Here is a 21,646-nt window from a genome sequence, read left to right as displayed (position 1 = left end):
TCTTTAGTTTGTGTTAATGTTAAAAAACTTAAAAGTGGACCACCGTGTTTGTCTTTACTTTGTGTTATATCAGAGTCAAGACAGGCCAGGATAAATCACCATTGGTTTATATATATATATATATATATATATATATATATATATATATATATATATATATATATATATATATATATGAATTGGCAATGGGTAAAACTACAAGAATAGAGTAGTCAGGAAACTACAATAATTGTAATTTATTTATTTTGTTTTTTAAAAGGCAAGTTATTATTCAATCCTACCACTGGGTTTTTCAACCTACAATGTCCCACCACGTGCAGACCTGCACTGACATCTCCTACCGTCCGTTGGTCTGGAATTTCTTTTTAAGGGTTAACAATAATAAGAAAAATTTGAAATCCAGAACTTTTAACATCATCTGAGAAAAAGTTATGGTTTTTCAGTGGATAACAGTTTAAATACTGGTTTTAACTGCGTTTAGTAAACATTTGCCAAACTTGTCTGTATAACAACATTTCTTAATGAAATATCAATGTCATTATTGCAGAAACACTACTTTCTTCATTACTTTTAACTATTATAATATTAGAAAGCACGTGCAATGATTGTTAATTAAATATACATGTTAATAATCACAATTGCCAAGTGTTTTTTTAAATGCATTAAACACTGTTTTATAACTTTGTATAGATTCTTATGAAGAAAGCTCGGTCGTGCCATTGATAGGCAACCTAGAGTTAGCCTCTTCTACCATATATATTCATTAATAAAAAAAAGTATACATGGCTGTAGTTTGTCATCCCCCATTCTAGCTAGCAAAGAAAATCATATACAACATAAATAGTTATTTTATAACTTTATAACAATTCTTACGGACACTTGTGCCAATTATTTTCAAAATTGTATAAATATTGATTAAATTTTCTTATCAAAATCTTTTGGAACCATATCAATAACCCGTTGTGCATCAATACCAATGCTTCCTTACCCGTAATTTCTGAAACCTATATGCGTTTGATTACCTTGGATCTTTGATGAGAACTAAGGTTTAGTGGATTCCAGACTTTGTCCAACCTTTTTTTTTTATAACCCGAAGAAGCCGCTCTCAGCACGAAGACTTGGCTACGCTGGCTCAGCATGTCATACCTACGGTCGTCATACCGGCAGCGTAAAACTTCGAGGTTAGGAACCCTATCCCGAATTTAGGATTTGTATTTAACCTTACCTCATCGGATCTGGATTCAGATTTAATGTTTGCATTTTGAATTTAAATTTCGGATATTGCATAATCCTACCCGAATCTAACCCGCTTTCCCCCCTAATGGTCATCCATCCCGATCTATATAACTTCTACCTATCGACACAACCCAAATCAGTGGCATGGTAGGATCTTAGTACCCATTTGCATGCCAGGGAAGGGTCCACGACAATCTTCCGGATTGATGATTATTGATTAGCAAATATACAAATCCCATTAATACCAAAAGAGATTTTTTTATTTTATTTTTTTATTGCGAAGAACCGACACCGAGAACCTGATTGCTGAGTGGGCCCGCCCCCTAAGAGGTAAACACCGGGCGGAGTCACCAAGCCCGTACGGAGGACCACATGAGAGAATTAAAATCATAAAATAACAAACGAAAGTATAAAAAAAAAACAAAGGTTTGAACTTTGATGGGGGCAGCTCTTTCAGCCTCCCACGTGTCCAAAACTCTTTCCCTGTGCCGCCGAGCCCCTGATGGTATGACTTTGAATCACATCACCTAAACGCTCCAAATGAGCTCTGCCAAGATGCCACCTTCACGTTCTTATCCATTCTCCATCAATTTCATCCTCACCATCATCATCAACATACCCTGACTTTTTCTGGCATTCTTTGCTTTTCTCAAGAGTGCATGAATGCCGCTAGTTTGCTTTTATTTCATCTTGTACCTGACCTCATGAAACTCTGAAATCATCATTTGAGGAGGTAAGCTTTTGGATGACACAGTACAAACTTGGTATTTTCTAAGGCACAATAATGAATAAAAGTTGGAAGAGCATTTGTTTTGGGAAACTTTAAAACCTTGGTTTTTTGTTTGTTGGGATGATCAGCAGTTTAACCTATAAACAACTTGGTTCTTAAAGAAAAATTTGTTGTTCAAATGATAACTTATTCTTGATCTTTTCAGCTTTAGAATCAGAGATCATTTAAATGGTTTTATGTGGGTGCTTTTTGGTAGTGGTGGGATCTTTGGTGGGTGATGTATGCTATGCTTGAATGTCATGCTGATGCATGTATATAAAGCAAACAATAGTCACATCCTCTGCCACTCTTTGTTTTCTGGGTTTTCTCTCTTCTTGGTTTCTATCCAAGTTTGGTCTTTTGTGAGAGGTGGTACACATCCTCTACCACTCTTTGTTTTCTGGAGTTTTCTTTCTTCTTGGTTCTCTATAAAGATGTTATCGATGCTTGTTCTTTTGTGAGAAAGGCGGTCCTTTGTTTCCTTAAGGAGCGAGTTCTATGTTCAACAGGTTCTTTTCTTTTTCGTGTTTTCAAGGAAATCTGCGTGATTGTGCGTTATAGTTAATTAACAGCTGGTTGTTTTTTGGTTTAACATGTACTTGTTTTTTTAGCGGAAAGAATCTAAGTAGAGTTTTTGTTTCTTTTTTGTTTGGTGTGCTTGATTATGCTAAATCAAGCTATGGTTAGCGTCTTGTTCTTGTTATGGGGCACCCCTTTTTATTTCTTTTCGATAGGCAAGATGGGGGATAACCCCCATGGGTTTCGAACCTGAGACCCCTGGTTATGACAGTGAGACACTGAGACCTAACCCTCCAGCTATCTCATTCGAATATTCGTTTATGGGGTTCCCCTTAACGAGGATATGTCCAGAATCTGAGAGTCTACGTATTTTGGTACCACCCATTGTAAGAGGCTTCTGCAACTTTAAAGAATTTGAGTGTTGGTTGAAAAAGTTGAAACGCCATTTTCTTTTTCTTTTTTCTTTTTTTTTTAAGTGTAACTCCTTTTCTTCTTTATCGGTTTTTCTCAGTTGAGTGAAGAATATATCTTGTGATATGATGGGTGGTCTTGGAGGGGGGTCAATGTCAGTGTGCCCGAGGAGCAAGCGATGTTGGGAGTGGGCTCGTGTTTACATGGACTACTGTCTTTGTGATGTCAAGGATGGGATATCGTTTGGGTTGGGCATGCTAAGTGTCATCAGCTGGAGCGTTGCGGAGGTTCCTCAAATCGTTACCACTTACAAGACCAAGTCAACAGATGGCGTTTCGGTTGCCTTTCTAATGACATGGGTACTTGGGTAAGAACTAAAAACTCGTTGTTGTAAAGATTTAAAAAGGCCTATACCCATACCAGCTTTGAGTTTGTATTTGCTTTACTGAACTGTTTGGATAAAATTGTACTGTTGTTATGCTTTTTCTCTTTGAAATGGCAAATATTTTGTGATTGATAGCCTTTTTTTTAGTGAATTAGATCGTTTGTTGTTTTTTGCAGGACTAGTGGAAGCGGTAAGTTGTTAGGTTTTTGTTTTGATTCTTGTTTTCATTTCTTACACTGCAGAGATTTGTTCAACCTTTTCGGGTGTTATCTGGAACCAGCTACTGTAAGTTATTTTACATGGAAGTTAATCTCCTCTTGTTATGGTCGAGCTGTGCTGTTCCTCATAAAGAATTGAATGAAGCCGATATGATGCTTTTCAGCTTTCTAGGTTTTTCTCTTAGTGTGTGTTTGGATGCACTCTTTGCAGATCCTCAGATAAGTTGGTTGTTGCACTTCCCTGTAGAATGCAAGAGCCCAACTTATTCTACTTTTCTAGATCAGTCGTCCAAAGTCATTCTCAGTATAATTTATCTGGTCTTTCAAACTTTTACAGTTTTTTGTTTACAGTTCTCATTTGCTTTTCCTTCTATTCTATCTAATTTTATTATTTTTGAAACATTGTATGTGTTAGAAGCTAGAAAAATCTTTTGCCATCTACTGGAAAAAACTAAAAGCAATACTTGCTTTTGATGTTTCTATTTGTGTGTGTGTGTGTTCTTAGTTCGAATTTGACTTCTTTTTCTTAGTTCGCAAGGATTTTTCCACTAGTGTGATGACATATCAAACTTGGATTTTCAAATTATTCTACTAGTTTATATTGAGGATAGGTGATGAATTCCTTCTGCAATGATGGCTCCTTTTCTTTCTAAAAGTTTAACGTTGTTAAAACTCATTTCTGATTCAATGGAAACTTATTCATACTAGTGCTTGGAAAGTTCTTCACAGTCTAACTTCATGCTGGATGCAAAAATGGACTTTCAAGTATTCTTTTTGACATGTTTTTTTTCTATACTTGTGAGATCTGTGGATTGTCTATGACAATGCTTTTATGCTCTGTTTGGGAGCCGTACTTGAGATGGAGATGGGAGGGAAGATGGCGATTCAATGAATCCCCTAACCCGCCTGCTGTTTGGTAGCCTGGATTTAGGACATGGGAGTGGAGATAGCCTCCTGTCTCCCCATTTCAACTACATTCTCAAGAGGATGTAGTTGACAACTCCACTCTCATCACCTATTTTCCTCTACACTCCCATCACCCCTCTTATCTCTATTTCAAATTTTCAACACCGTTTCCCAAGTAGAGCCTCAATGATGTAGAACGCACCCAGCACATATAAAATTCGACTAATTGCTTAATTCATTAAGTTATATGCTATCACCATGTGTTTCTGGTTGTGATTTACATCTTGTGTGATCTGTGCCTGCATTTGGATACCAACTGACTTAATGCATGGTTTTTTTGTGCAGCTCCCAACACAGTTTTATACGGCAGTGGTAAGAACTTCAAAGTTTTCAGTAGGGTTTATAATTTGATGTATCGTGAGTTGTTGAAAAGGAGCTTTGCATATTCTTTCCCTTTGTGGTGCTTCTTTGCAGTTGTACACAGCAACTACAGTGGTCCTGAGTTTTCAAACTATATACTATGGTCACATTTATCATAGACTGGAAGCCCGTAAAATCAGTTTGCCTAGCAAGGTTGGTACCACATAACCCCAATTTTCTTTATGGTTAGATTGTGATTTTAACCTTTCTATGCTGCTTATAAAGGAGCAATGATGCACAAAATATTTTTCTTTATAAACTTTTTTAAAATTGCACATGCGTTAAGCTATGTATAAATGTCTTTATAAAAATTGTTAAAATATTGTCATAATATCCCCGTCACGCAATGAGAGAGAGAGAGAGAGAGAGAGAGAGAGAGAGAGAGAGAGAGAGAGAGAGACTGATCTAAACTAAACTCTAAAGTTCTCATGTTGGTTACTTTCAATATGATAGGATTTTCCTAATCTCTTTCAAACTTAACAATAGATTAATTATTTATTAAATTTAACCAAATTATAGATATTTTTTCAAGTTAGAGAGAGAGAGAGAGTGCCTGCATGTGCAATTCGTTCGTAAGGACGGGTTATTGATAGTGTTGCATCTACATATGTGTCTATGTATCGGAGTTGTTACCATCCTCAGCTTTTGCTGGCCCCTTAACCATTCATTAATGTTCCTTACTGTTCCACAAACAGCATGTTGGTGCCTTTACGTCTTTGACACTGTCAAGGGCATTATAATTGTTTAAAATGTAAAACAAAAAATCACTGTTTTCAGTTTTTGTCTTTGAAATCTACAGATTATTGTACTTTGAAAAATGAATATTTTTTTGTTCCATGACATGTCTACTTCATTTTATATTTCACAAAAATATCCTAATTTTTTCTCAATTTTCCATTTTTTCTATATTTTTCCAAGAAATAGAAGTATTTTGGAATCCCCTAACAAATTTGGCATGTCTACTGAGGTCCTCAAAAGATAAAAGGTCAGTATTACCTTGTGACTCAAGTGTCATTCTGACACTTTTAATATTTTCCAAAAGTAAGAGTATCATTTCCTGTCTTGTAACACATGCCTGGTGATTCCCAGCTTTATTGGTGCTAGGAACACACCAAAATATCCTAAAATAAGAAGGTTGTTTAGATATTCAATATTCCTGCACAATTTTCTATTTAATGTTACACATTGAATGATCATAGATATTTATTCTTCACTTAATTTTAATGTGTTTTCCAACCACTAATATCCAATTTTGCAGAAAATGTGCACTGTCAACAAATTAATGTTTGTGTAGTGGATGAATGCACCTTGAAACTTTTTCGCTAGGTCCTCTTCTTAACAGTGTCTTATATAAAACTTGGCCCATAAACCATCCCTAAGTGATATGATAAAAGAAACAGTATTATATGTCAAACAAAAGTTGGGTGAGTTGAACTGGTGGGACAGACATATGGTTTCTCTTGCATACTTACAGTAGTTATAAAACGGTTAACAGGATATTTAGGGAAATTGTTAATGGCTGTCATGTGGTCTTCAAGTTAAATTGTGAGATGAGCAGGATATTGAGCATTACAAGGGAAACTCAATGTGGAGGAATATGTGCAGAAACAATAGTTAGAACATGGCATTTTCTTTCTTGTTGCAATTCGTGCCATTCAAGTTTAACTTTGGTTAAAACTTATGTGTTGCATTTTCACCAGCTAGTTAGCATTTATCAATGCCTTTTTTCCACGGGAGTTGGAAGAAGAAGTCTGCCTGAAGCAACCATCTAATTATGCAAAAGAATTATTATCTAAGCTTTTCCATCTCAAAATGGACTTTTGGCAGATCAGCCAGACATGCAAACTGATTTTGGTAACTTTTGTTGAGTTTCCCTCCTGTGATGTATGTTGATGATAAAGTGATCAATAACCTCTAGATGCATAACAATTGGATGTTCATATGCATGTGTGAATGAAGTCAAGTCATTTTTTGTATGCTTCAATTCGATGTCAGTGCAAAGGAGCATAGCACTACAGTGTGATCCCCTTCTTTTGAGTACTCATGACCTTTTGGCTGAATATGATTTTAAGTATGGAAAAGGTTGTTTTGAAATTTAATGATGAGCACCATTCAAGGATTATGAAAATATTTGCTTGGTCTAATAAGAGGGCAAAAGAAACATTTATCCTTTTAATTTTTTTCCTATACGTTTGTTCTCCTATGGCTGTTCCCTTATTTTATTTGTGCATTTTAGCAAGATTTTTCTTATGTTAGACATGAAGGATGATCAGCTTTCTTTCATGTTCTCCAATAAGTATGTACAGTGTAACTTTTGTTCCTCAGTGTTCCTTGAACATCTAAGCAATTAGAGCTAAGATTCTAAATATATTGTATATGTTGGTTGGAATGGTTGTTTCGATTGATATGTAGTGAACAATTTCATTCATAAACACCTTTAACTTTTTGGATGGCCACAAAAATTGTTCTTTTCCATCTCTTTTAGGGACCCAGGATCAAGAGAGAGCAGACTGATGGTGTCACTAACAACGAAAAACCAGGGGACAAGGATAAAGACTTGGCAGTACAAAATGATAAACGCCACCTTAGCTCCCCGATTCCAGTTGCAGCTTCAGTTACTACTAGCTATGACTCATTGGGTAGAGATAGATATTACATGTAAGGTCTGCTTTCCCTTTGAACTGTTGCAGTATGGCATCATCTTGTCCCAAGAACATTATAACCATCCATTTTCTCACTTTTTCTTTCACAGAAAAACACTGTAGTTTGTTAACGATGATGAAATTTATGATGTCCAAAATTTTACAGATGGTCTGATATAATGTTGATAGTGGGCATTTAATTCTATTTTAAATGCTTGTCTTGATGTATGCTAATACATTGTTTCAAATCTTAAGAAATTCTATTTTGGCACTGACTTGACTGCAATGTTTCCATGGATTAGGGCCAGTTGGACCAAGTTAGACACTTCTTTGGCACCTAACCCTAAAGAAGAAAAAAAGACTTTCAGTTTTTGGCTTTTTGCAAGTTTATCGTTTCATGATTCAGTACATGTTAGGAACTGCATGCTACATTTTAGTTTTTTGTTTTTCTTGTTTTTTCTTTTTTTACAGGCATGATGGGGATAACCCCAAGGGATTCAAACCGGAGAGCCTCGGTTATGACCTTAACACCCAACTATCTCATTCAACCCCCTACATTTTAGTTTTTGACTAATGAAAGAATAGGGTCAAGTACTTGACCTTCCAATACAATATTTTGTTCTTGTGTAGGGTGAGTCACTGGGTGATTAACTTGGATGATATAACCATTTAGATCATTGATTCATGGTTTGCCTAGACGGTAAGAGTACTAAGCTGGTATCTGTTAAATCATATGTATAATACTATAATACCTGATAGGGGTATTATAGTCTTTTCACATTGTGTTTATAAACAATGTATTTTGCTTTTTATTTCCTTTTTTTATTTCTTATTTTTTATCCTTTTTATTTTTTTATTTTTGAATTCACACCAAAAGGGGGCCCCACAATAGAGTCGTTATGTGACCATTGGGGGCTCCCAACAACTCTTTGGGAGCCCCCCTTTTGGCTCCTTTTTCAGCCCTCTCTCTTTGTATAAATAGGGGTGAGGCTCCTTGTATTTTTTAAGCATTTTCATGCTCTCTCTTTCAATAAAAGAGTCATTTTATTTTAGTTGTGCTTTTTATAAAGCTTGTGTATGTATTGTCCCATAGTGGACTTGTGTATTGCTCTCTTTTGATATTTCTCCGTTGTTGGAGATTGTGAATGCATTTTTGCATTCTTTATATTTTCGCATACTTTATTGCATGGTATCAGAGCCACTCGACTCATGTAAGGTGAAGTTGTGACTCTCTCCTCTTTATTGTCATACTACTTTATTGGAGCAATGGAGGCCAAGATCGACCTATCTTTCAAGCTAAATGACAAAAATTACATGATATGGGCATCTGCAAAGGAGAATAACTTCAAAGGAAAAAATTTTGGGGGTTATGTAATGGGGTCCGTTCCGGAACCTCAACTTGAGCTCACCAAGATTGAAGGAGGTCATGAAAAAGCTCTTGAGGAAGATGCTCGCCTCAAAGCTATTGAAGATTATCAAAGAAAAGTAGAAGACTGGGAGAGAAACCATGCAAAACTCCTAGCATGGTTTATGAACAATGTAGAACTCAAGGTATGTGCAAATATTGCCAAATTTCGCCGAGCTAATGAGGCTTGTTTTTTTATGAAAGGTATGTATACCCAAAAAGATCTTGTAAGAGTCTATTTCTTGCAAGAAAAGGTTAGAACTGCTAAGCAAGGGGATGTGAGCATTCAAGATTACTATAGTGATCTAAACCCTTTGTCGGATGAGTTGGCTTTTTTAGAGCCAAAATGGGTTTCTATGGAGGATGTTGAACTAAGGCAAAAACAAATGGAAGAAGATCAATTGTTCTAATTTTTATTCGGTCTATGTCCCAAATTTGAGCAAGTTAGGTCTTCACTCCTCCATAGATCTATTTTTTCTCCTATTGAAGATGCCATAGCTGAAATTACACAAGAAGAAACTAGGCTTGGCATGAGTAAAAGCATTGATGAAGTGCTTGCTGTATCCAAACCCGACAACAATGTCAAAACATACAAACCACCTCACTTCGGAAAGCAAGGCAACTATGGTGGAGGAAAAAAAATGATTGTATGTCATCATTGCCATGAGTCGGGTTACATTAAACCTGTTTGCCCGAAACTAAATGGGACATTCAAGCCTAAGGTGGCTTCTCTTGAAGAATCCACTACCAAAGAAGATGAAGGCAAGAGCGGGGACCTCAAAGAAACGCTTGGTCAAATTTCTATGGCTCTTCAACAAATTCTTAAAACTACTTCCTCCACATCGGGTGTGGCTATTGCATCTACTTCACCTCCCGGTACGTATTCTTGGATTTTAGACTCCGGAGCCTCATTTCATACGACCTCACATGAGAATGCATTAACCGATGTATGCACCAATTCAAGAGGTTCATGTGTTTCCACGGCTGATGAAACCTTTTTAAAAATCATAAGTATTGAAACTCTTGATTCTAAAAATTCTCAAAATCTTTTTGTTCCAAAAGTTAGAGTTGTCTCAAAATTAAATCTAAATCTTTTTTCAGTTTTCTAAATTGCCGACCATGGATGTGAAATATCTTTCTCATCTAATGGATGCTATGTGCAGAATCTCCAGTCTGGGAAGCGGATTGGGCAAGGCCATAGGAAAGGCCACCTCTATTATGTGGATCATCTAAACCTTCTTACAAATTCTTTTTGTACTTATGTTCAAGATAAAAACATTGAAACTTGGCATAAAAGACTTGAACATCCAAGTTATTTGAAAATATATCTTTTTCCATTTGGAAACAAATTTTGTAAAGAAAAAGACATCTATTGCAAAGATTGCATTTTAGGGAAAATGAAGTTTATTCCATTTTCAACTAGAACTTTACTCTATTCAAGACCTTTTGAATTGGTGCACTTGGATGTTTGGGGTCTATCTCCGGTTATGTCTAAAGGTGGTTACTCTTATTATGTCACTTCCATCGATGACTTCACAAGATATGTTTGGATTTACTTCCTTAGTCATAAATCGGAAGTATTTTTCTTCTTTAAAGAATTTCATATAAAAATACAAAATCAATTTCGAAGTAATATATCAATTCTCAGATCCGATTCTGGTGGAGAATACTTATCTATTGAATTTCAAAATTATTTAAAACAAAATGAAATTTGTCACCAAAAGTCGTGTTCTAGGACTCCACAACAAAATGGACTAGTGGAAAGAAAACATAGGCATATTATCGAAACCGCTAGAACTTTACTTGTATCTAAAAATATTGCAAAAAACTTTTGGGCCGAAGCCGTCTTAACGTCAACATATTTGATCAATAGAATGCCTTCTAAACTAAAGAATGTATCTCCACGTGAAAAACTTTTTAAATTCCCTCCTGACTTCAATCGTCTTCGCATCTTTGGTTGTAAATGCTTTATTCTCTTGCATAAGAGAGACAAGTTATCTCCAAAAGTGATTGAATGCGTTTTTCTGGGTTATGGGAAAAATAAAAAAGGCTATAGATGTTTTGATTTTAAAAATAACAAACTATATGTTTCAAAAGATGTAACCTTTTTGGAAGATGAGAATGAATTTGAAAAATTAGATAACCAAAATGAAGTTGATTACATGTTTCTACGCAACCTTATTGATGATGTGTATGATGATTCCATGAATCATCTTGAAGATATAGAGGATACATGCGATGTATCCAATATTGATATATCAACATCTAATGGTGATATCAGTAATGAAAACATTAATGTTTATACCAGAAGAAATCAAGAAAGGCCTATTAGTGCCTTGGAGAAATTCTCTCATCTCACCGAATCTTCAGAAGAAAATCTTATTAGATCTTCTAGAGAATCAATCCACCTAATAGGTTTGTGTCATATGAGTCTCTTACTCCTGGCTATCGAGCATGTTTGTTAACACTACATACATATTATGAACCGACTCATTATAATCAAGCCAAAACTATACCATATTGGGTTGAAGCCATGCAAATTGAGTTAGATGCCCTAAAAAAGGCCAATACTTGGAAAATTGTAACCCTACCTCCTCATTAAAAAACTATTGGATGTCGATGGGTCTTTAATGTTAAAATCAAAAGTGATGGATCCTTAGAAAGATATAAAGCCATATTAGTGGCTAAAGGATATGCACAAGAATATGAAATTGACTACGAGCAAATATTTGCTCATGTAGCCAGAATGACAAGTGTTAGAACCTTAATAGTTGTCGCATCAACCAAGAAATGACCTATATATCAATTTGATGTGAAAAATACCTTTTTAAATGAAAATTTAATTGAATAAGTCTATATGGATCCGCCGCCTGGAGTTAACATTGGACAAGGTCAAACTCTTAAACTTTTAAAAGCCGTATATGGTCTTAAGTAAGCCCCCTAAAGCTTGGTATAATCGATTTAGTGATATCATGAACAAATTTGGTTTTCATTTCTGTTATACTGACACTGATCTCTTTGTGAAAAGTGTAGGTACGAATATTGTTATCTTGTTACTTTATGTTGATGACATGATTATCACAGGAAATGATCAACATAGTATTGTTAATGTTAAAAGTATGCTAAAAGATAGCTTTGACATGTCTGATTTAGGTTTTCTTCGGTATTTTCTTGGCATTGAGGTTGCATATTCTCTGCGAAGATATACATTGTCACAAATGAAACTTGTTACATATATATGTGCTAAGTCTGATATTTCAGATGATAAAAAGATAGACTCCAAAAGTAATCAACGCAAAATTAAGGTTGGAGGATGGGGTTCTTCTAGAAGATCCCACACCGTTCAGACAACTCATTGGCTCTCTCACATATCTTACTATCACCAGACCTGACATCGCTCATGCTGTTTACTCTGCTAGCCAATTTCATCTTGCCCATACAACTGTGCATATGAGTGCTGTGCTCCGGATCATCTGATACATAAAAAATACTATAACTAAAGGGCTATTTTTATCCTCATCTTCTTTATTAAATTTACTTGCTTGTACTAATGCAGATTGGGGAGGTAATCTTAATGATAAAATCTCAACTATTGACTTTTGTGTCTTTTTAGGAGATTCTTTAATTGCTTGGAGATTCAAGAAGCAACATAAAGTCTCCCTATTTTCTACTGAAGCTGAGTACCGGGCTATGACAACTACTACAATGGAACTTGTGTGGCTTCGAAGTCTTCTCAAAGACATGGGGATAGACATTACTGGTGCCTCAACACTGTGCTGCGATAATAAAAGTGTCATCTATATTGCCAACAATCACACCTTCCATGAACGAACAAAACATATTAAAATGGACTGTCACTATGTTCGAGATGAGTATCTACGTGGAACAGTTGCATTGCCATTTGTTACATCAGAATATCAGCTAGCGGACTTTTTCACTAAAGCACTTCCTGCGCCTCACTTCATGTTTCTCCTTGGCAAACTTTCTGTCATCACCCCCATAAAGTTTGAGGGGGGTGTTAAATCATATGTATAAGACTATAATACCTGATAGGGGTATTATAGTCTTTTCACATTGTGTTTATAAACAATGTATTTTTCTTTTTATTTCCTTTTTTTCTTTCTTATTTTTTATCCTTTTTATTTTTTTTTATTTTTTGGATTCACACCAAAAGGGGGCCCCACAATAGAGTCGTTGGGGCCCCCAACGGTCACAAATGTGACCGTTGGGGGCTCCCAACGACTCTTTGGGAGCCCCCATTTTGGCTTCTTTTTCAGCGCTCTCTCTTTGTATAAATAGGGGTGAGACCCCTTGTATTTCTTATGCATTTTCATGCTCTCTCTTTCAATAAAAGAGTCATTTTATTTTAGTTGTGCTTTTTATAAAGCTTGTGTATGTATTGTCCCATAGTGGACTTGTGTATTGCTTTCTTTTGATATTTCTCCGTTGTTGGAGATTGTGAATGCATTTTTGCATTCTTTATATTTCCGCATACTTTATTACAGTATCTTGACTGGCCGGAGTTCAGGCTCTCAAGTCCTGGCAACTTCCACATGGCCAGGTCACTGAATAACTTCGATTACATGCTGGTTGATGCGGGGTTTTGTGTCAAATTCATTGGGTATGAAATTGTCATACATTTGTCAGTTGTACTAATTTACATACTTTTGCACTCTTACAATGAGAAAATCTTCCTACAATAACAAATGGGAAAAAAGATGACCTTGGAAGAAAGCATGACATCTGCAAGCTAGTTTGTAGATCAGATAATTGAATGGCTTGAGGTTCAGGATACTCGATTCAGCTCTACCTTGACTTGGGAGTTGCATGGACATAACTCACCTTTCAAACTTGAGCTACTTAACTTTATCTTCTGTGCGAGTCAGTCAAGTTGATGGCTGGTCCTTCCTAAATCCAAGTACTTGCACCTCCTTAACTTCTGCAGAGATGCCCACAAATGGAATGATAGATTGCACACATAAGTTGGTGTAATGTGTAGACATTTGAACTTTATGATGTATAGTGGTTTCTTTTGCAGTGTATACCTATTGATCTTTCAATCTTGTTTCATCAATTTGTTTTTATACATCATCTTGAGCACTCATCCAAACCTTGCAGCTCAGCGAGATCTCTAGCAAGTAGCCCGACTCCTATAGCAGGGTCATACATGGCATGTCAACGGGTGTATGGAAAAAGAGCACCTGTCTCCAGTCTTGATCGAGCCCCTGAAGAGCAACCATTGCTAGGTAGTATTGTTGCTGCTCAGTCTGCGCCACCATCGGAGACAAAGCACATGCTGTGTGTGGTACGTCAATTGTGCTTAGAAAGTATTTTGGCTATTAGGAATCCATGCCTGTTTAAGCTATTTAATGAAAAGAAATTTCTTCTGCTTTCAGGTATCTGTGGTCACATTCTTCATTTATAGTTTTGGGCTCCAAATATATGCTTCTGATATGTCCTACACTTCATTGCGTAGCAGTGCTGGTACTATCATACCAATAGGTCGGAAATTTTTACAGGTATTTTTAATCTTTATTGTTATATATTCAATAAATCTGAAGATATGTATGGAGGAGCTATAGTTTCTCAGAAATCAGCTTAAGGTGGAGCACTGAAGATAAATTTTATGGCATTCACCATGACAATTGAGTATGTAAGAAGATCCTGTTTGTCTTTTGTTAATTGGCAGTTCTCAGGGAATGTGGATCTGATATCAAATGGAAATAACGGAAGCAGCTCGCTTGGAAGTTTCCTCGGTTGGGCAATGGCTGTGATTTACATGGGTGGAAGACTTCCACAGATTTGTTTAAATGTAAGTCCTTGATATTCACAGATGAGTTTGCACTAAAACAACCTCTCTAACATTGAGTGCTTGAAAATATTGGTCACTCAATTTTATATCAAAATATGTTGGATCCTAGGAATTTGAAGTAATATCAATATCGTCAGTCTTCTTTTTTTATAACAATATTTATAAACATGTTTAAATGTCAATGTTTCACCAATGAATTGGATCATATTTTTTTGTTCTTTTATGAGCATAGTCAAATAGTTGCAGTCCAATCCAGAGTTACCGGAAACACCTAGGTAACTGGGGAAGCGTGCTTCCCGAAGCGCGTTTCGGAAGCGCGAAACGTCGCGCTTCCGAAACACCCTGGGAAGCATGCTTTTTTTGGGAAGCGCACTTCCCTTTTATGGGAAGCACGCTTTCTCCTCGCTTCCCCCATTTTTTTGTATTTTTCTTTTCTTTTTTCGCTTCCGGTTCGCTTCCTAGGTCGCTTCCGAGATGCTTCCTGATTCGCTCCTAAGTCGTCCCACACTTCCCACTTCCTAAAATTTTGAAAGTGCCTCGCTTCCCACTCCCGCTTCCTCAACTAGCAACCATGGTCCAACCAACAAAAGAAACGCTTCTTGTGAATCTGGAGTTCTGTGAGCTTGGTGCATTTCTTGTACCTTTCCAAGATTCAAGAGACACTTTAATTGTTCTTTTCTTTTTCATTGTGACTCATTGTATCTCTTTTAATTATATTCTTGATGACTTGTTTGTGAAATCTTTCAACTTGTGCAGATCAAAAGGGGCACTGTTGAGGTAAAAGACCACCTTCCTTTTCTTCTTCTTCTTTATTATCATTAACATCTTCATCATTATTATCATTATTTTTATTTCCAGTTACTTGTAGTAGTTGCAGTAGCAGATATTGCTGCTGCCTTCAGTGGTCTTCCTAGGGAAGATATATTTCCTTAGGTTCTCTCTGTTGCCATGCAGGGTTTAAATCCACTGATGTTCTTGTTTGCATTGGTTGGGAACTCAACATATGTGGCAAGGTAAATGTTATTAATTCCAAATTTTATCTTCTGGGCTTGTTTATTAGCACTGACGAGGGGAAGAACTTGTCTTTCAATTTCTTGGAATAACAAAAATTTCTTGGTGCAGTATACTTGTCAGTAGCACAGAGTGGTCTAAGATTAAGCCAAATATGCCATGGCTGGTTGATGCAGCAGCATGCGTCGTCTTAGATACTTGTGTATCCTTGCACTTATTCCTTGGACAGTTTGCTTTGTTCTTTTTTATCCTTGAAACCATTTTTATGACATGGGAAATCCTTAACAGCTACAGATCATTGTGCAATTCATTTACTATTCTCGATCAAGACCAAGAGAAGAAGACAGCAATCGGTATTTTCGTAAAGTTTAGCTCTCTGTGGAAGAGTTAGGTTTTACTTCCGACAAGCTATTTGCAGGTGGTAACAAGTGACGGATCTGAAATGCAACTACTCAGAATGGCATTTAGTCTGGGGTGGATGTGCAGCACACCATGTTCTAATATCAAACCACCTTCTTTGCTGAATGGTTCATCAGAGCATGCCTGGAGGTGTAGTTAATCACTGTAGAAAGTTTTTGCATAACTATCGAAAGAGGCAGCCTTAAAATCTGAAAACTGCCAATCAGGTTTGTTTGTTTTTTACTAGTTGGCAAGTGACTCTGTTTAAGATAATTGACAAAATTCCACCATAAAGGAGCAATTTTGCCAATGATAGGTAGTCGTACTATGATTACCAAGTAGTTATTTGAGTATCACAATGCAATGTCAGTATCTAGTTGATTTTTGAGCTTTCATTTTTAGAGCAGTATCGAAAACTTTACTCTCTCATTTTTCTTATTTTGAGATAGACGGATGGTTAGGTCACAAAATTATAACTGACGGGTCTCACGTTCGAATCCCAGATAGTTCTCCCAGCTTGCCTGTCAAAAAGAAAAATCAAGAAAATCAAAATGGAGAAACAAAAGCCATAAAGTAGAACAATAGTAAAGAAAGTTCACGGGCCATAAAAGGCAAGAGAAATCATAATTAAAGCAATTCATAAAGAACGCGTATCAGGTCAGAGGGTCAGAGCTTGCTTTGATGGCATTTATCCATGCGATGATCGGCATCCCAAATACCATGGATGGACTCTGCGTCTTGTAGATGGATCCCGCGTTTTTTTTTTCCAGAGCGTTGATGCCCTGGATGAACGGAATCTAAGGATTGAAAAAATGAACGGCTGAAAAATAGTTCATAAGTATGGTATTTGGGATGCCGCATGGATGAACAGCATCAGAGCTATAGCTCTCACGAATTACCGTCAGAACACCCTCTCACCTGATAAGCACTCAGTCATTAAAACATGCTCATATTTTATCTTGGTTGTCTTTTCCTAATCCTAAATATTAAAAAAGCAGAAGCAAGGGTACGAGTGGCCAAAAAGTTTTCTTTTAAAACTTTTTTTTTTTTAAATGACTTTTAGCATGGAATTAAAAAATTTCTTTGGGCATGTTTAGAATTTTTCAATGAAGTCTCCATGTTACATGGCATCTGGTATTTTTTTTTATAAAATGAACAGTTACAAAAACAGATTATACACTTCATGATGGCTATATAAATCTATCTTAATGACTTACATTAAAATTTTCCTATTAAGTAGGTTGTATTAAAATATCTCTCAATGATTCACATTCCCAAAACGTCTCTCAAACTTATCTTTCTCTAATCCCCTTTCGTAAACGTTTCCTTTTCTCTCTTTTACTTTGAAAGTCTTTCTATCAAATAAACCAACCTCCATCTCCTAAAAATTCACCAGTATTGCTACCTCCATTCCTATATGGGCTGGTACTTAGATTTACCTTGTAAGTTTTAATCATGGTAGCCGTTTTTCAACAACTGCATCATACCAAGTTTGGACTTACGTTGTTTCCTAAGCATTATTTTCCTACTGAGAAAAAAACATAATTTCTTGGTTCAGTATGAAGGTGCTGTTAAAGAAGGTGGGAATGCATGCACTTATTCAGCCATGATCAAAGTCGGTTCTAATCTGGAACTTTCCCTTGATAAGGAAAGCACTCACCCCTTCGGTCTTTGGTTTGAGTTAAGCTACCATTCGGTATTGGAATAATTCCAAGCCGGTTAGGAAGGACTTTCTTTTGGAAGGTTTTTCCTCCTTGAAATTTTGTTTTACTAAATGATTAAATTGAACATTTTTAATGAAACTACTAGATAAACTATTTTACTATAATACCAAAAAAAAAAAAAAACCCACGTAGGGGAAGTCTTGGTGTCAGTTCTTTTGTTTTTCAATATGGAAGTTTAAGAAATAAGTTTCCATTTATTTATCTAGCCTTTAACCAAATGGGTTATATCTCATTAACTCACTAAAGTTCCATTTTTATCTCATCACTTTAGTGTTGTGTTTGTTACTAGATTTGTTATTTTTCATAAAAAAAAACTTACATTTATTAGCATACGTTTTTATGCTTTGCGAAGATATATAATAAATATTCTTAAAAATTTTACGTCAACAACATGTTTATTATCCAGGATCTCAGATTATTTTACTTTTAATCTTGATAAAAGTATTTGATGCCAATTTTTTTTTTTTTTATCATTTCAGTTATATTGTAGGGCCCGGACCTGTGGACGGGCTGAGGCTATAGTCTTAATAATGATGAAAAACAAATTTAGAGAACCGAGTCAAACCCCTAGAGCTACGGGCGTTAGGTATACAGGAAATGGGTGTGGATCAAGTCAAGGTATTGTCATGGGTCCCTGGGATGCCTTTCATTCACTAAACGGATGGCATCCAACCACCATGGCTGGAGCCTTTGCTCTCAGCCGTCTATTAGAAACTCTCCTAATGCCGTTCATCTAGAGCATCAACAGCTCTGAAAATTTTTGTGGGGGTCCATATGAGGCATAACTGCATAAGGAATCCAACCACTCATCACTAGGGATGCAAGCAGTTGGGATCCAAACAGCTAAATACATGGGGATTCGGAGGAATCAGATCTAAAACCGCCAAAAATTGCAAAACCTCCATCCTGGTTCCGACCCAGTTGCATCCCAACTCATCACCATCAATGAACATCCTAAGGGACCAGTACACGTCAGGCACACTGCTGACCTGATCCGCACTCGAAAGAAAGCGGGACTGACATCCAGTCGAGTCAGAACAATGCAGTCATATCAGTATTGAGTTGCCACCAAATTAAACTATAAACTTGTTTTCTATTTGAAATTTAGAAACTTCAGGAAAACCATTTACACGAGCTATCCATGTATGTGAAAAAACATATTCGACTCTATTCCAGCCCACAATCAACTTTGTTGGTCAGATATATACATGGTTTAATCTCCTAACTTGTAATCGATAACGCACAGCAAACAGTTTCTATTTACGAAAGCAGTGCAGTAGAATCAAGATCTGTTTCTTACCAATCCTGATCCGTTCCCAGAGTGGCGACAGGCTAAGTAATTCTTTCACCTAAATGTGCATAGATCTTGTGGTCCTCCTTCGCTTTGAAGCCAAATGTGTGGAGTTCCAGGACGGAGCTGCTTCATCAACTACTTCGGTTTTGCAACTCCTCAACCTCATAGTCATGGCAGGGCTACCAGTAGGATCAGTCCTGCAACTCCTTACCCTCTTGGTCATGGGAGGACTTCCAGTAGCTTCAGCACATGGTACATTCAGTTCCTCTTCTTCCTTGATCTTTTCCCCATAGTATGGCCAATCAAAACCACATTTCGGGCAAACTCTTGCCACCTGAAAGACATTGCCATACAGTCTCATAAAAAAAGATGCCACGTTTTATATGATTGGTTTTTTCACACACACACACACAGAGAGAGAGAGAGAGAGAGAGAGAGAATCAACATTATCACTCATGAAGATCAACAAAATGTTGAACCCATGAACCGAACAAAATAGAAAACAAAACTAAAATATAGAAAAACAAAAGCTAAAGAAAAAAAAACTACAGATAGCTAGCAACAAACAACAAAGCCAAGCTCAACCAGGATCCGCTGGATTAGAAGAAACCACCAATGAGTGAACGTTGTTCAGACGGAAGGAGAGGTCTCTAAGATGCATACGTAGAATCGCATATATATCAACCAGGATTTTATGGACAAGATTATTAAGGATGACCGGAATTTGACGGAAAGTAGCATCATTGCATGTCATCCAAACAAACCACCAAGTAGTAAGCAACCATGTCTTCCAGATCAGTCTCCACCGCTTGCATCGTCTAATTTTAATAGGGCCCAAGAGCAGATCAAGCGCAAAAGACTCTTCTTTGACAATTACGTTCAGAGATCTCCACGTCCTATTAAATAGGGCCACAAAGATTTGGCATGACCAGAATAAATGAAAAGTAGTTTCTTCAGCAGCTTGACACAACACACACCAACTTGGAAACTGAAAGCCCAACTTTTTTAAATAACAGTGAGTCTGAACCCTATCATGCAAAATTAACCAAGCCAAGACCCGAGATCTTGGGGAAGGGCCCTTACCCCATAACGCACACTCAGGGAACCAATCTGCCCCTGGGGGGAGCAACGATCTATACACTTTGTGGGTGTGGAATGCACCATTTGGTACAATCGCTCATTGCAACCACTGATCATAATTTTCCGCATCCTCATTTTGATCTTTGAAGGACGATAAAGCTCTCAGTCACATGCTTCGCAAGTGCGAGATCGCCAACCCCCGGGTTCCATGACGAAAATGAGATAAATCAGGAGCACCATATTTAGCATGAAGCAAACAAGCACATGGAGAACCTGGTTGATGGGTCATCCAACATTGCTTGGCCACAAGAGCAATACTCCTCTGTCTTGGAGCCAAAACACCTAAGCCAGTCATACGCCTAGGTAACACCACCGTTCGCCAACCAACCAAATGGCGCTTACTCTTAAGTTGACACCCAGACCAAAGAAAATCCGTCATTAAACGACAAATTTGCTTCTCCACGCCCACATGCATCACGAATATTGACATGAATAATTCAGGGATAGAAGAAAGAACATGTCTGATTAAAGTCAAACGGCCAGCAATGAAGAGATAAGACGTTTGCCACGAAAAAAGTTTGTTTTTCACTTTTTGAATAGTTGGAGCCCAAGCAGCGGAAGAGAGGCGCTTCACTTGTAACGGTAGGCCCAAATACGTCATCGGCAACTCAGAGATTGCGCAATTAAAAATCCATTGACCCGCTGCAAGTTGGAGACTCTATGACAGATCTTGTGAGGTTGATTAGCTGTGAAAGGGTGCCTATTTTTTTGATAAGCTGAGGAAAAATTGCATTGACTTACCTGGTAATAATTCATGATTGTTGTTTAATGCTGTGGCACAAGGATTGCTTATTTGTAATAATGTTGGTTATTTTAGAGAGAAATATCCTTAGAAGCTCTTGATTCTTACTGATCTTCAGAATCATCTTTTGTTTAACCGTCCAAACACGTCTTCATTCCCTGTACCTTGATTGCTATGTGGATGTTTTTCATCAAACAGCAGGGAAAAGTTTTAATGTGTACAAAAAATAGATAATGTGCAAATATAATAGAGTTGTCTACTGAGATTTGTACAACGCTGATTATAAAGTAAAACTTCATGTTTTTGTGGAGAGAGTTAGTATTACCGCCTTCTGATAACTGACATTATTGTCGCCTTTAGTCCACTCGACTTCAAAATGACATTTCAGCTCATTTATGAGCGGAAGACAAGAGTCCTGTGGCTTTCAGCTTCTATGGACTTGATGGTGATTAGTGATTACTGACAAATGGCAGTAGCTGTCTCTTTTTTTTGAATTATAATGGTTGCACTTTTTTTTTGAGTTCCCATTAAACTTTACTAGCGATATTCTACTGTGAAATATGGAAAGAAAAATGGGAACTCTGTTTCTACGTCATGCTTCAAAATTGCTGGT

At 36.9% G+C, this 21,646-nt stretch overlaps 1 protein-coding gene across 2 annotated transcripts; it reads left to right on the top strand.

Annotated features, from left to right (window-relative positions):
* Nucleotides 1–1,844: 1,844 nt before the first annotated feature.
* LOC149836421 (vacuolar lysine transporter YPQ1-like) lies at nucleotides 1,845–16,443 on the top strand. 2 transcript variants are annotated; one of them, XM_090005322.1, is made up of 13 exons: nucleotides 1,845–1,969; nucleotides 3,036–3,302; nucleotides 3,563–3,605; nucleotides 4,790–4,816; nucleotides 4,919–5,017; nucleotides 7,350–7,522; nucleotides 14,030–14,216; nucleotides 14,308–14,430; nucleotides 14,601–14,723; nucleotides 15,480–15,500; nucleotides 15,678–15,736; nucleotides 15,846–15,936; nucleotides 16,029–16,443. In XM_090005322.1, exons 2-13 carry the CDS (start codon nucleotides 3,061–3,063, stop codon nucleotides 16,104–16,106), a joined length of 1,266 nt encoding a protein of 421 aa, XP_089861448.1. In that variant the 5' UTR covers nucleotides 1,845–1,969; nucleotides 3,036–3,060; the 3' UTR covers nucleotides 16,107–16,443. The 2 variants fall into 2 exon arrangements, with proteins under 2 accessions (XP_089861448.1, XP_089861447.1); XM_090005321.1 differs by lacking the exon at nucleotides 1,845–1,969 and adding an exon at nucleotides 2,312–2,514.
* The last annotated feature ends 5,203 nt before the right edge of the window (nucleotides 16,444–21,646 follow it).

The sequence above is a fragment of the Nuphar pumila genome, chromosome 5 (genome assembly GCF_984573655.1).
Source record: "Nuphar pumila chromosome 5, dmNupPumi1.hap1.1, whole genome shotgun sequence".
Taxonomy (NCBI): domain Eukaryota; kingdom Viridiplantae; phylum Streptophyta; class Magnoliopsida; order Nymphaeales; family Nymphaeaceae; genus Nuphar; species Nuphar pumila.
Note: the sequence above shows the minus strand (reverse complement) of the source record. Positions and strands in the feature narration are given on the sequence as shown.

What these genes read in the sequence shown, in the direction of transcription:
- LOC149836421 (XM_090005322.1), top strand. Translation starts at nt 3,061, where the DNA reads ATGATGGGTGGTCTTGGAGGGGGGTCAATGTCAGTGTGCCCGAGGAGC. An exon ending in AACTCAACATATGTGGCAAG is followed by an intron (nt 15,737 to 15,845) that starts GTAAATGTTATT and finishes TTCTTGGTGCAG; the next exon opens with TATACTTGTCAGTAGCACAG. An exon ending in GCGTCGTCTTAGATACTTGT is followed by an intron (nt 15,937 to 16,028) that starts GTATCCTTGCAC and finishes TAACAGCTACAG; the next exon opens with ATCATTGTGCAATTCATTTA.